Source organism: Oncorhynchus masou, chromosome 11 (genome assembly GCF_036934945.1).
Source record: "Oncorhynchus masou masou isolate Uvic2021 chromosome 11, UVic_Omas_1.1, whole genome shotgun sequence".
Lineage (NCBI taxonomy): Eukaryota > Metazoa > Chordata > Actinopteri > Salmoniformes > Salmonidae > Oncorhynchus > Oncorhynchus masou.
Window position 1 is genome coordinate 45,914,534 of NC_088222.1, and position 15,457 is coordinate 45,929,990.

Sequence of the window (15,457 nt, forward strand, 5' to 3'; positions counted from 1 at the left end):
AGTCTGTTGTTCTGAGAGCAAATGCTCCTTTGGCTGGATGTTAGCAGAGTGAACAATCTATGGATTGGGTGGCTGAAATCTTTGGCAATTTTTCGGGCCTTCCTCTGACGCCGTCTGATATAGAGGTTCTGGATGGCAGAGAGCTCGGCCCCACCACCCTCTGTCCACACCACCCTCTGTAGCACTTAGCACTTAGACGATGCATTTGCTATACCAAGCGGTGATGCAGCTAGTCAAGATGCCAACTATGGTGCAGCTGCAGAACTTTTTGAGGATCCAAGAGCCAATGCCAAATCTTTTCAGCCTCCTGCCATGCCCTCTTCACGACTGTGTGGGTGTGTGTGGACCATGTAAGTTCTTAGTAATGTGGAGGGAGGGGTTCAGTACCAGGGTCCCTATCTTGGTGATGAGTTTGGGGGGGGGGGGTGCATGTGTCCCCTAAAAACAAATGCACCCCCTCCCCAACGTATTTTTTCCTCTCTTCACATTACCCTCCCCTTGTACTGTAAAAACAATTGCATAACCTTCCTCCCACAGAATTAACTCTAAATAATGTTCACAACCACAAATAACAATAACTGTAGCAACCCTGTGTTTATAAACGTGAATATCGACTTTGCCACTTCAACATGCTTTTGTAGCACTGTCGATGCCACGCAGGGCTATGGGCCAGAACGTTGAGGGTTTGCTGACCACAAGCACACTTTTCCTGCCTTTTTCATTAGTTCATAGTTGGAAATCAGATTTTTTTACCTTTTCACAACATATTTGTAATTCTTTAATATTTTTGCAACAAATTTTCCACCAACAGGTTTCTGTGCCAGTGCACCACACAACCAATAAACAAGCATTCCAACTTTTGGCACCTCAATATCATGGTTTGTGTTTTTAACACCACCATAAATAGACCATGTCAATCTTGACAGACAGAAAATACATCCCTCCCTACCTTATAGGCCTACCCAGTAATGAAGGCTTGGCTTGACAATCTCTGAATATCATTAACGTTTTTGGTATTTTGCAACAGATGTCTCCTTCCATTCATCCAATGGCCGCTGCACAGTTTGGATTGATTGATTGATTGATTTGATTTGTCAGTTAAAAAACATACATTTACACACAGCACAAAGTATTATTTTAAGTGACTAGGATTCCACAATAAAGGCGGGGACTTAATCACTGCACAGTTGCATCACAACACAGTTGAAAAATATATGGCAAAAAGAAATCCAAAATGGATGATGTTGAGAGATAGATGGGAGGGGTTGAATGGAGCTGAAGGGTGGGACGAATAACAAGATAACCAATGTAAAACATACGGGGTCTGTAAAATGTATATAGGTTCAGAAATGTTGTGAAATAGCACAGTTATAAATAGAAATCAAACTGGATGGACATCAGAAATAGAGGAAGGACTAAAAACAAACAAAATATAACTATTGTCAAATAGATTGTGTCTGTAATATGTGTATAAAATGTGTAAACTAAAGTTAGAACCCTAAGTGTTTATTAGTTTACTCCAATTGGGGGAAGGGTGGTAGGGTTTGCGGGGAATAATAAAGCTATATTATTTTAAAAGTATGTATATCTATATGGGTATGTGTATGTATATATGTGTATAAGTATGCGTACGTGTCTGTACAAGGATATATATATGTACCCCCAAAATATATGGGGGTTTAGAAATGATGTAGACAATTGCATTGATGGAAGCAACCACATTTCTGCAATATTAAGCTGATCCACCCCTTAAAAGAAGTAAACTAAATTTTAAAAAATTTAAAAAAAAATTACATTAGAAAAGAAGTGGCTTCCATCTGGCCACTAACATAAAGACATGATTGGTGGAGTGCTGCAGAGATGGTTGTCCTTCCAGAAGGTTATACCATCTCCACAGAGGAACTCTGGAGCTCTGTCAGAGTGAACGTTGGGTTCTTGGTCACCACCCTGACAGCCAATTTAGTGATTCATACATTGTGCAATGATGTGTCTTATTATGGCATCCAATAGTTAATCTGCACCCCTACTGCTCAAACTGAAAAAACGTTCATAATTCACATCTCAAAATGTACAACATATACACTGCCTCTAGTGAGCATTTTTTATTTTTTGAGCATTGAAGTGTTGCAACTGTGGTGAAAATGAGGTTGTCAAAGTCAGGGCCGTCCAGAGGATTTCATATGCAGAGGCTGTCAAAATTCCACCGAAGAAGAAGGTGATGTCACAAGTGCTGCTGCGCGTACTGATAATTGCCTTCACGCGGCTTTACTGTTTTTTTTAGTGCGCATGTGCCCCAAAATGAGAACGTTGAGCAAAACAGACTAGAAAAAAAGCACTGGCATTATTTATTGAAAGTTGCTAGCTAATTCTCTCACCTCGCAATATTAGCTAGCTAACATTTTTAAATCCAAATTGTAAAACATGACGGAGCCTCAGGCAGCACTGTTACTCAGGAGACAGCTGGCAGGTAATTTATAAACTGGTGGCTAACGCGCTGATTGCTTGTCGGGTTGCTGTGCTAGCGAGCGAACGTTAACTAACTAATCATTGTTTCGGGTTTTATATACTGTCATGTATGGACTATAGTGTGAAATGTCATCTTTTGATTACTTAATTTTGATAGTTTAATACATAAAGTAAGCCCACCAGTGGCAGCGAGCTAGGCAGTTACGAAGCTAGCTACAGACAGTTGATATAGGACACTTTTGTAGCTATGTTTCCACAAAGTTTCGGTTGATAAAATAGTTCGATGGCTAGCCATCTAACGCTAGATGTATGTTTTGGTCATGTTTTAGGAACGTCTACATTGGTTTTGTTCTGTGGACGCGAAACAATTCACCAGTAGCTTACTAATTACACGTTTGTTACCCCTTTGTTTTGAACGTCATTTAGACGTCTAGCTAACATAAGCGGACACATGTCAACTGTAGCCATTGATGCACAATTGTCAGGTCTTTATATTAACGTTGGCGAAGACGGAGCGGTGAGTTTAACTGAACCAGCCGTTAACTGTGTTCAATCTGTTAAGTAACGTTATTTGACTTGTGCTACTAAAGTCCATATTTTTACGAAATTATATCCATACAGGGGACCTTTGGAGGAAGGACTTTGAAATATGACCGTTGAATCGCAAATCATGATTGAGAAAAATAATTAATTATAGTTGGAACATTTGTGCTCCCGGGAGGCGCAGTGGTCTAAGACACTGCATCTCAGTGCAAGACGCGTCACTGCAGTACCTGGTTCGAATCCAGGCTGCATCACATCCGGCTGTGATTGAGTCCCGTAGGGTGGCACCGGGGTAGGCCGTCATTGTGAATAAAAATGTGTTCTGAGCTGGCTTGCCTAATTAAATAAAAGTTACATTTGTGGCATTTTGGCTTTACTCAGGCATCCTTTTAAACGGCCACATCTAGATGATGGCCAGAGTTTACCCATGACGTTGCACAACTATTCAAATTAGTAAGTCATCGTTTTAGTCAAAGTGTGATATTTGGGCTTGAAGTGACATCCGAACTGCCCACTTCGTGAAAATCAGTGTGTGATATCTTTTCCTATGATATGACATAAAAATTATTTTCAAGCTGTTTGAGGGCTGGGTTTTATTTGAATGTTACCACCTGCATTGGTAAAGGATTAGGCATTGTTAATGTTGTAAATAACTATTGTAGCTGGAAATGGCTGATTTTGTACACTTATGTAGATATTCAATTCAGAGGCCCATTATCAGCAACCATCACTCCTGTGTTCCAATGGCACGTTGTTAGCTAATCCAAGTTTATCATTTGAAAAGGCTAATTGATCATTACAAAACCATTTTGCATTTGTTTGTAAAGCTGAAAACTGTTCTGTTTAAAGAAGCAATAAAACTCGCCTACTTTAGACTAGTTGAGTATATGGAGCATCAGCAATTGTGGGTTTCATTACAGACTCAAAATGGCTAGAAACAAATAACTTTCTTCTGAAACTTGTCAGTCTCTTCTTGTTCTGATAAATGAATGCTATTCCATGTGAGAAATTGCCAAGAAACTGAAGATCTCGTACACCACGGTACTACTCCCTTCACAGCGCAAACTGTCAGAATAGACTAGAATGAGGAGTGGGAGGCCAAGTACATTAGTCTAGTTTGAGAAAGACACCTCACAAGTCTTCAACTGGCAGCTTCATTAAATAGTACCCGCAAAACGCCAGTCTCAACATCAACAGTGAAGAGGCGACTTCGGGATGCTGGCCTTCTTGGCAGAGTTACTCTGTCCAGTGTCTGTTCTTTTGCCCATCTTAATATATATATTTTTTGGCCAGCCAGAGATATGGCTTTTTCTAAATCAATTTCTCCAGACATCTCCTGATGTGGTTTAAATGTTGTTGCAGACTTAGAACATCCCATTTAGTTTTGTTTTCTATTATACCAGATTTAATGCTGAGAGTGAAAACCTGAAAAAAATAGAAGGAAACGAAAACTTAGAAAAGCAAAGTGGAGAAAACGGAATTTTGGGGGGGGGGGAACAGAATCAGGCAGAAAATAAAACAGATTTTACAGGACCCTATTACTGCGACTCCTTGCCAAGTTCTCAGCGGAGGGAGAACACCTCCTAAAGCCCTATGTGGCTGTGTCCCAGAGGCCTTTCTTGGTACCTGACGCTTTGTTTCTCAAAAGGGAAGCCTTGAGATTCACACATTCCATGAACTCTCTGAACCTATGACCTCCTTGACAATGTTCCTCTGGATTGATTACTGGTCATGTGACTTAAAAGCGCCACTCGTATTTACCAGTTTCTCTTTTGCATTGGCACACTTTCAATGCCTCCCTCCAAATTCTGGAGTACTTAGAATTTAACTAGATTAACTTGATCTGGTCTATGCAAAATAATGAAACATTTGCTTGAATAAATGTGTTGATATAATTTTAAAAGTAACTATGAAAACCTAAACGCACTCTTCAGGGTTGCTGTTGAAAGGGTGTGTAACCTACTACTGCAGTAGCCATTTTACTCCTCACTCACCCCCATCAACAGCAGAAGTGGTCACTCACCTCCATCAGCAGCATTGGTGGTCACTGCTCCTGTGCTAGAGTTAGAGGTTGAGTTGCACAAGGCCTGATCAAATTATTGAATATTTGCTTCCCAATGCTTCACCAATTACTTATACAGTTAGAGGTGCATTATTGGGACCATTCACATGTCTCTTTTAGTAGACTTCATTTTTGAAATGGTTGTTTCGAGAGGAAATGAAATAGTTGGAAACCACACGCAGTTGATTCTTTTAGGACCAGAGCCCATGGTGTGACAGATGGGTGCAGTCCTTTGACTGTGCTCCTGTTTTAGCACAGCAGGGGACTGGCTGCCAGAGTGACAGCATATTTAAACCCCATTGTCCTTTTGAGTTAGCAGTTTGAGTTGTTTAAATTGCTACTTAATAATAGGGATACAAATTATTTAAAGGTCAACAGATTTATGTTCACAGCAACATTTAAATCTGAGTACTGAATCCAGCATTCCAACACAACTGATTTGAGAGATGTACCTCTTACTTTATTGACTGGATGAAGTTGAAGAGTCAAATATCACAATAGAGCCATTTATTTTTGTATATTTATTTCTGATGAAAACCAAATTATGTTAAAATGTTTTCTCTTTATTTACCAGAGCTGAATAAGAACCCAGTGGAAGGATTCTCAGCAGGCTTGATAGACGATAATGACCTCTACAGATGGGAAGTCTTAATCATCGGCCCACCAGACACATGCTAGTAAGTCTGCCAGCACAGTTCCACTCTGATTTTGCTGTGTGGGTGGGTTGATAAGCCAGCTGGGGAGTATGTGGATGTGAGGAGGAATTTTCTATTTGTCATATACAGCAGTTGTCCGTTCATGTAAATATTTTGGGATCTTTTCAACTATTTTACAATTGAACGTTTAAACGAAATTGTGATCAGAAAAAAAAAATACTATTTTTTGCTACTTTATTAACCGGAACTGTGCGGTGTGCATCTGTGAATGATGAGGGGAGCAGGGAGGGGGAGAGAGGGCAACCAAGTTGATTTGTGCTGGTAGATGACCTTATTGCTAGTTATTTATCATCTCATCTGATTACATAGTATTTTGTCTTGACTGCATCAAACTGAGAGAAACTAGCTAGCTAACGTCAGCTAGACTAATTAAAACGATAACTATAACTGTCCCCTTCCAACTCCAGCATAGGTAGGTAGGTAGTTGGTTGAATGGGCTATTTACAGATGGGCTGTGTACAGCTGCAGCGATCGGTAAGCTGCTCTGACAGCTGATGCTTGAAGTTAGTGAGAGATATATAAGTCTCCAACTTCAATGATTTTTGTGATTTGTTCCAGTCATTGCCAGCAGAGAACTGGAAAGAAAGAGGCCAAAGAGGTGTTGGCTTTGGGGATGACCAGTGAAATATACCTGCTGGAGCGTGTGCTACGGGTGGGTGTTGCTGTGCTGTCCAGTGAGCTGAGATAAGGCGGATCATTACCTAGCATAGACTTATAGAGCCAGTAGGTTTGGCGACAAATATGTAGCAAGGACCAGCCAACGAGAGCATTCAGGTCGCAATGGTGGATAGTATATGGGGCTTTGGTGACAAAACAGATGGCACTGTGATGGACTGCATCCAGTTTGCTGAGTAGAGTGTTGGAGGCTATTTTGTAAATGACATCGCCAAAGTCAAGGATCAGCAGCATTGTCAGTTTTACGAGGGTATGTTTGGCAGCATGAGTGAAGGAGGCTTTGTTGTGAAATAGGAAGCTGACTCTAGATTTCATTTTGGAATGGAGATGCTTAATATGAGTCTGGAAGGAGAGTTTAGTCTTGCCAGACACCTAGGTATTTATAGTTGTCCACATATTCTAAGTCGGAACCATCCAGAGTAGTGATGCTAGGCGGGCAGGCAGGTGCGGGCAGCGATCAGTTGAAGAGCATGCATTTAGTTTTACTAGCGTTTAAGAGCAGTTGGAAGCTATTGAATCTTGTTTAGAGGTTTGTTAACAGTGTCCAAAGAAGGGCCAGATGTATACAGAATGGTGTCGTCTGCATAGAGGTGGATCAAAGAATCACCCTCCGCAAGAGCGACATCATTGATATATACAGAGAAAAGAGTCGGCCCGAGAATTGAACCCTGTGGCACCCCCATAGAGGCTGCCAGAGGTCCGGACATAATGTGATCATCACGTGGAATTATAAATGTTCTTATTGTTTTAACAGAAAAATATATTTTTTTAATTGCTGTTTAAACGTTAGACTTTTTCCATTTGTCACATATTCCAACCCCTGATATTTGACTATAATAAACCATATTTCTCTCTGCCACAGTGAAGGCGGTGTGTTTAAAGCACATCTCACGTTTCCCAAGGACTACCCTCTCAGGCCACCTAAAATGAAATTTATCACAGATTTATGGCACCCTAATGGTAAGTATGAGTGTATTGCACTGGGTTTGTTTTCTCTTGAAATTATTTGCACTATTTTTGTCTGTTTACTGTTGGGGAAATGTAGGCTAGGATCAGTAGTGTTTCTCAGTAAAGTAATACTGTTTTGGAACCCACCAAAATCCCTTACTCTGGCAGTTATTTTCACACAGTTACATGCATGCACACAGAAATAAGAAAATAAATCTGTTCTAATTTCATGTCTTTTATCCTGTTTGCAGTTGACAAGAACGGTGACGTATGTATATCTATTTTGCACGAGCCTGGTGAAGATAAGTATGGCTATGAGAAGCCTGAGGAGCGCTGGCTGCCCATCCACACAGTGGAAACCATTATGATTAGTGTTATTTCCATGTTGGCGGACCCTAACGGAGACTCGCCTGCCAATGTAGACGCTGCAGTAAGTTTCATTTTCACCTGAGGGGCCAAATCAGGGGTTTGAGCTCACTCTGATTACGATGGTTATTTAGGACAAAAGGAGTTAAAGGCCCAGTGCAGTCAAAAACATGATTTCCTGTGTTTTATATACATTTCCACACTGACGTTATAATAATATTGTGAAAATGCTGATGATGCCCTTTTCGTGTAAGAGCTGTTTGAAAAGACCACCTGAAATTTCAACCTGTTTTGGTGGGATGGAGTTTGGTACTTAATTGTTACCCAGAAATTTGGTATTGAGTTTAAAATATAATGGTATATTTCATCCTGTAGTGCACATAATTCTGAATGTCCCATGTTTCCAAGTATCATATTTGCCTTTGGAGAGCAAGAATCTGTCATCTTTCAACTAAAATGTTTCCCCCCTTCATTGTTCCCCCTGCAGAAAGAGTGGAGGGAAGACCGACATGGGGAATTCAAAAGGAAAGTGGCCCGTTGTGTAAGAAAGAGCCAAGAGACTGCCTTTGAGTGATTATTTATCAAGCGGCATCTTGCTTCACTTTTTCAGGGTAAGTGTAGTGGACTTTTGCCCCTTAGATCTTTTACAAACCAAGTGTTGTGATTTTGAGGAGGACCCAATGCTATTATATGGCATCTGAGTAACTTACTATACTGTTCACACTTCAGATTAAATATGTAGATGGTTCATTCATACCTGTTGAAGTCTCTGAAAGTCAATGCCAGAAGTTTATTACAGTATATCCAATATGTGCTCAGTTGCCTGTTCTTGTCTTACACAGGTCTCCAATTGAGAAACAACATAGCAATGTTTTCCTGCACTCTACCACCCTATTGCATGGCTGGTCTTCATTAACTGTCAGAAACCGTCTGGCAACAATAGGCTGCAATAGAACATAACAGCTGTTACCAGATCCTGACTGAAAACCGCCAAGCAAGTGCCAACAACAAAGCAAAAGATGAATAACCAAGTTTTTTTTTTTTTTTTTTTTAGTCTATGAACTGTATTTCAGGAAGATATTGTAAAGACCTGTATATAGCACAGACATAAAACTGGATAATATATAAATTGTCCCTATCCCATCCAGCAAGACACTTAGTACCAAATAAATAGCGTTTCTGTAGGTAGAATCTGAGTCCTATAGATTCGTATGTTTTTATTCCATTTCTTCAACATCTGCTCTAGTGTGCATGAGTTCAGTTCTGTTACAGGTTGCTTTGACGGACAGGAGCCCTTGTAGGGAGCAGAATGGTAAGAATGCAATGCTGTTGTAGAATCCCTCTATTGGAGGAGAGCTGCTTTGGTTCTAGAATGACCGAAATATCAGGCCGGATTTGCATTTATGGCAGATGGACATAAGGGTGCATTACACATACTGTAGCTTGCTTGTCATGTTGGGTTCATTCACCTCAGCACTTAGGAAAAGTTGCTGTAAGTCAACATTTAACATATGAATAAGGTTATAAATGTAAGTCTTTATTTTGGATTTTAACACCATTTGGTGCTCTCCCTACCATGATTTGTTCAGGTGTGTTTCTTCAGAGATGGACATAACCATTACAAGTCATGCATGCACAAATTGAAGTCATACGTGTAAGTTTTTAATTAGTATTTTTTTCCAAAAAGTGCCTCCTATTAAATTGCTTGGCAATTGCCCCCTGTAATGAACCAGAGTTTCAGAAAAATATGAGAAATTGCTTAACACCCTGTAAGTTTGTACAACATCAGCACAATGTGTAATTCAAATATTGGTTAAATTTGGTTTCGCAATAACTTTCCCCTCTGTGTGGTGAACCGTCTTATTTAAAAAATTAAAAATCTGATTTGGGTGATGTGGAGATCTATTTCTCCTGTATTCACCATGATGAATTGTGTTGTGTCCTAGGTAGGATTTGTAATGCATGCTTTTAACTTGAGGTTTTCTTGCTGGTAGTTTTGGGGTTTTGATTTAAAATGTGTGTAAGAGTGTGTGTCTGTGCCCTTTTTTCTTTACCCTCTATTCCCCTGATCCTTGATTTTCCCATGGTTTATTATTTTATTCTGTCTGATGGACTATTGCAGTTTACTTGCCTAATGTACAAAGACAAAATACTGATGTATATTTTCTGTGTTATGTAGTGAGTTCTTCTAAAATAAGATTTATGTTCCCAATAATTGCTGGTGTTTTTTCTTTTTAAATGAAATTCATATCCCCAGTGTTTTGTCATAGAATCAGGCATGATTGATACACACATTATCTTCTTTCCTAGCAAGTCATTACCTGGTCCTGACCAAAGCTCCCTGCCTTTTATCATGTGGTGTCTGACCCCTAGGTGAAACATATCATGTACTTGTCATGCAACACATTATGCTAGATTTAACAAGTGTTAGTGATAGGATATTGTCATTTGGCACAAAGGTGAGAATATTATATAGGTCAAGTATATTCTGTGTACAGTAGTGCCCCATATTCAGAAGAAAGCCATGTAACAACATTACACCAAGTGAGGTGTTGGTGCTTTGATTGCCACAGACTTATGCCGCGTTCAAGAATACTCTGAAATTACTGACTTGGAAACTCATGGAAAAATTTGTTCAGAATCAATCAATAGGAAGCTCCATGTAAAAAAAAAAGTAAATTTTAACTGAGTTTCTGAGTTGTCTCGCAATATCCCTATCACCCATGAACAATTGGCCAGGCAGAGATCTTTGGAGAACAGATTTGTCTATTTTTGGATGGGTTTCAGGGAGCTGTGCCAAGAACAGGCTCCAGTCTAGACTTGGCAAGGACCCGCAAATGTCTCCCCCTCTGCAACCAACCATGTATTATTACGAAGATCATTTATAACATGTACCAGTCAAGAGTTTGGACACCTACTCATTCAATGGAACTCCTTCAAGACTGTTGGAAAAGCATTCCTCCTGAAGCTGGTTGAGAGAATGCCAAGAGTGCTGTCATCAAGGCAAAGGGTGGCTACTTTGAAGAATCTTAAAATCTATTCTGATTTGTAAAACACTTTTTTTGGTTACTACATGATTCCATAAGTGTTATGTCATAGTTGTCTTTACTTATTCTACAATGTAGAAAATAGTACAAATAAAAATCCTGGAATGAGTAGGTGTGTCCAAATTTTTGACTTGCACTATCACTAAACTCCAAATGTGTGTATTTCTATAACTCTGAGCAAGTGGAACTGATCTGATACAATATTCAGGGTAGAGTATTAATATTTTCGTTTTGAGTCTTTAAAAAAAATACTATCTTTATCCATCCATTCAATATCAACCCCTCTATCAATGTTGATAACCACTTTTATTCTCACACACAGCCAATGAAGATTAGGCACCTGTGTATTTCACAATGCATTTCAGTCAAACAGGGCTCCAGGCCTAAGCAACATCAGCGGTTGCTTTGGGCCCCTGGCTGCTAGGGGGCCTGTCATGCCAAATAATGTCCCTCTCCGTCACAATGGGATTCGATAAACTATTCGTGTCTGTTGCTATAGCAATGGTGTGATGACCTAATGATTAGAATTTTAGATATCATTACAGCCTAAATTATGTTTTAGGCTTTTCATCATCGCTATGCAAACAGGGCTGATTTCCGCGATAATTGTATTGTTGAAACATGTTTTGTTTCAATAAAATGAAAACATGATTTCTAACTACTTTTTGGTACCTTGTTAACATTACAACATGAAATCCATGTTTTAATCCATGTTGCTGTGTTTCGGAAATTGCGAAGAATGGCGAAGAAAACGTGTAATCTGCTTGACACATTAAAACGAATTAATTACCTTACAGATCACGAAGTCAGCTAATTTCCAATCCATTCATAGGCAAATCCATTTGATTCATACACTGGCTTGTCTGGCTCATCTCGCATAGCTCATTAATACATCCTTGAATATAAATATATATAATATAAATATATCTTGTCACACCCTGACCTTAGAGAGCCGTTTTATTTCTCTATTTGGTTAGGCCAGGGTGTGATGTGGGGTGGGCAATCTATGTTTTGTTTTCTATGTTTCTTTATTTCTGTGTTTTGGCGGCTAAGATAAAATGCTACAAGGAAGCAGTGAGCAGCCACGCAAAACGGTCTCGAGTGGCAACCAATCTGCCCAATTACCTGTTTCCATACACCTACTTATGTTGATCCTCCCACTTATTTCGCAACACCCACTTTCAGACACTTCACGTATGCAGTTACCCAAAATGTACACATTTTTTGACTAGTCTTGCCAGCAATCTAAACTTGTAGTAATCATCACTGAATACTGACTGGGCACACAGTACATGTGCCCAGGGGCCCTGACCTCCTGGGGGCCCCCATTGATTTTGTTAGTCACTCTCACTCAGATATAATTTACATGGCATAAGTCAAAATGTGTAGAATTGCATGATATTAGCTGTATGTTTTTTCTCTCTGTCCCATGACAATATTTGTAGATTTGCATGAAATGTTTTATAAAATTGCTAAACTTCTCTCCGCCCCATGGCATAATGTGTAGAATTGCATAACATTTGCATTAAAACGGCAACATTTTTTCTACTCCCCATTGCAAAATGTGTAGAATTGCAGGAAATGAACCATTAAACTACAATTATTCTCTCTGCGGTCAACCGAAGCACTACAATATTTTACCCGCGCACCACAACCAAATCTGGCCCTGCATTCAAAGATGCCAGCCACTTTTTAGAGAAGCCCTGAAGCCCTGAAGCCCTTACAATAATGAATTAGTTTGACAATAAACAGAAAAAACTGTTGAAATCCTACTGTGGATGTATTCGACTGCATAATTGCATACATATTTTGTGTTGCAGCCTGAATTTAAAATGGCTTAAATTGAACATTTTTGTCAATGGCCTTCACACAATACCCAATATGCTCAAAGTGGAATTATGTTTTTTTATGCTTACAAATTAATTAAAAATTAAAAGCCAAAATGTCTTCAGTCAATAAGTATTCAACCCCTTTTAATGGGGTTGATTGTCCTGGTACCACACTGACAGGTCTCTGACCTCCTCCCTATAGGCTGTCTCATCGTTGGCTGTGATCAGGCCTACCACTGTTGTGTCGTCAGCAAACTTAAAGATGGTGATGGAGTTGTGCTTGTCCATGCAGTCGTGGGTGAACAGGGAGTACAGGAGAATAAATAAAGCACGCACCCACTGTATTGAGGATCAGCATGGCAGATGTGTTGTTGCCTACCCTTACCACCTGGGGACGGCCCACCAGGAAGTCCAGGATCCAGTTGCAGAGGGAGGTGTTTAGTCCCAGGATCCTTAGCTTAGTGATGAGCCTTGTGGGCACTATGGTGTTGAATGCTGAGCTGTAGTCAATGAACAGCATGTTCACATAGATGGTCCGCTTGTCCAGATGGAAGAGGGCAGTGTGGAGTGCGATTGAGATTGCGTCATCTGTGGATCTGTTGGGGCGGTATGCAAATTGGAGTGGGTCTAAGGTTTCTGGGATGATGGTGTTGATGTGAGCCATGATCAGCCTTTCAAAGCACTTCATGGCTACTGACGTGAGTGCTATCGGGTCTGTATTAATTTAGGCAGGTTATCTTTGCTTTCTTGGGCACAGGGACTATGGTGGTCTACTCGAAACATGTAGGTATTACAGACTCGGTCAGGAAGAGGTTGAAAATGTCAGTGAAGACACATGCCAGTTGTTCCGCCATGTTCTGAATACACGTCCTGGTAATCCGTCTGGCCCCGCGGCCTTGTGAATGTTCACCTGTTTAAAGGTCTTGCTCACATTGGCTACAGAGAGCGTGATCACACAGTCGTCCGGAACAGCTGGTGCTCTCATGCATGCTTCAGTGTTGCTTGCTTTGACACTGCACATTCATGAACTCAGGCTTTCTAAATAGGCCTTGAAACCATTCCAGAACAATCAGAAGCACCAGCCCCAACAGTAGGTTCACTTACTACAGGTACATCCATGTAATCTCCATCAGTCCGCACTGTACTTCTACCAATCTGTTTTAAGGCCTCTGCATATGATACATCATGACTGATCCTATATTTCTGAGCCTCTCTAGCCTCTCTCTGTACCTGACATCCACCAAATGCGTCACTGTATTATCTCCCACAATTACAGCACTTAACCATCACATTGCTTCCACATTCACCGTAATCATGTGCCCCTCCACACTTGGCATATATTTTATTTCCTTTACACTGAGCAGCTACATGTCCCATTCTTTGGCATTTAAAACACTGCAGTGCATATGGGACACATTCTCTAACAATGAAGCTAAGGAATCCTATCTGTACTTTTTCCAGCAAGCCTGGACACTGATAAGCCTTCACTTCTTTGACCCTCTCGCATACTGATCAACCTTTTGGCCTCAATCACTCTGCCTCCCTTCACATTTTCTTTAATATCATCTATGGACATATTGGAACCACAGTGATGACTCCCCTCAATCCGGCGCCGACAGAGATGGCCGCCTCGCTTTGCGTTCTCAGCAAACTATGCAGTATTTTTTATTATTTCTTACATTGTTACCCCAGGAAATCTTAAGTTTTATTGCATACAGCCGGGAGGAACTATTGGATATAAGAGCAAGGTCAACTTACCAACATTATGACCAGGAATACGACTTTCCCGAAGCAGATCCTCTGTTTGGTCTACCACCCAGGACAATGGATCGGAGCCCAGCCGCAGAAGGGGAAGAAGAAGTGGTCTTCTGGTCAGGCTCAGTAGATGGGCACATTGCGCACTGCTCCTGAGTTTACAACTCGCCAACGTCCAGTCTCTTGACAACAAGGTAGATTAAATCTGAGCAAGAGTTGCCTTCCAGAGAGACATCAGCGATGGTAACGTTCTTTGTTGCATGGAAACATGGCTCACTTGAGACACACTATCGGTACAGAGTCGGTACAGCCACCTGGTTTCTTCACGCATCGCGCTGACAGAAACCAATATCTCTCTGGTAAGAAGAAGGGTGGGGGGGTATGCCTTATGATTAACGAGACGTGGTGTGATCATAACAACATACAGGAACTCAAGTCCTTTTGCTCACCTGACCTAGAATTCCTTACTATCAAATGTCGACCGCATTATCTACCAGGAGAATTTTCTTTGATTATAATCACAGCCGTATATACCCCCCCCCCCTAAAGCAGACACATCGATGTAAACTAGAAACCACATATCCTGAGGCTGCATTCATTGTAGCTGGGGATTTTAACAAGGATAACCTGAAAACAAGACTCCCTAAATTTTATCAGCATATCAAATGCGCTACCCATGCGGAAAAGATCCTGGACCATTGTTTCTCTATCTTCCGCGACGCATACAAAGCCATGCCCCGCCCTCCTTTCGGAAAATCTGACCATGACTCCATTTTGTTGCTCCCAGCCTATAGACAGAAACTAAACCAGGAAATGCCCGTGCTCAGGTCTGTTCAACGCTGGTCCGACCAATCTGATTCCACGCTTCAAGATTGCTTCGATCACTTGGACTGGGATATGTTCGGCATAGTTTCAGATAATAACATTGATGAATACTCTGATTCGGTGAGTGAGATTATTAGCAAGTGCATCTGTGATGTTGTACCCACAACAACTATTAAAACCTTCCCCAACCAGAAACCGTGGATTGATGGCAAAATTCATGCAAAC

At 40.7% G+C, this 15,457-nt stretch overlaps 1 protein-coding gene across 1 annotated transcript; it reads left to right on the forward strand.

Moving 5' to 3' along the window:
• Positions 1 to 2,260: 2,260 nt before the first annotated feature.
• LOC135548740 (ubiquitin-conjugating enzyme E2 G1) lies at positions 2,261 to 10,932 on the forward strand. Its single transcript, XM_064978625.1, has 6 exons — positions 2,261 to 2,467; positions 5,646 to 5,748; positions 7,325 to 7,422; positions 7,662 to 7,840; positions 8,264 to 8,387; positions 8,619 to 10,932. Exons 1-5 carry the CDS (start codon positions 2,422 to 2,424, stop codon positions 8,348 to 8,350), a joined length of 513 nt encoding a protein of 170 aa, XP_064834697.1. The 5' UTR covers positions 2,261 to 2,421; the 3' UTR covers positions 8,351 to 8,387; positions 8,619 to 10,932.
• The last annotated feature ends 4,525 nt before the right edge of the window (positions 10,933 to 15,457 follow it).

Bases quoted from the DNA above. Each gene is read 5' to 3' on its own strand.
- LOC135548740 (XM_064978625.1), top strand. From the start codon at position 2,422: ATGACGGAGCCTCAGGCAGCACTGTTACTCAGGAGACAGCTGGCAG. The intron at 5,749-7,324 runs GTAAGTCTGCCA...TCTCTGCCACAG, and splicing joins GGCCCACCAGACACATGCTA to TGAAGGCGGTGTGTTTAAAG. The intron at 7,841-8,263 runs GTAAGTTTCATT...TTCCCCCTGCAG, and splicing joins CTGCCAATGTAGACGCTGCA to AAAGAGTGGAGGGAAGACCG.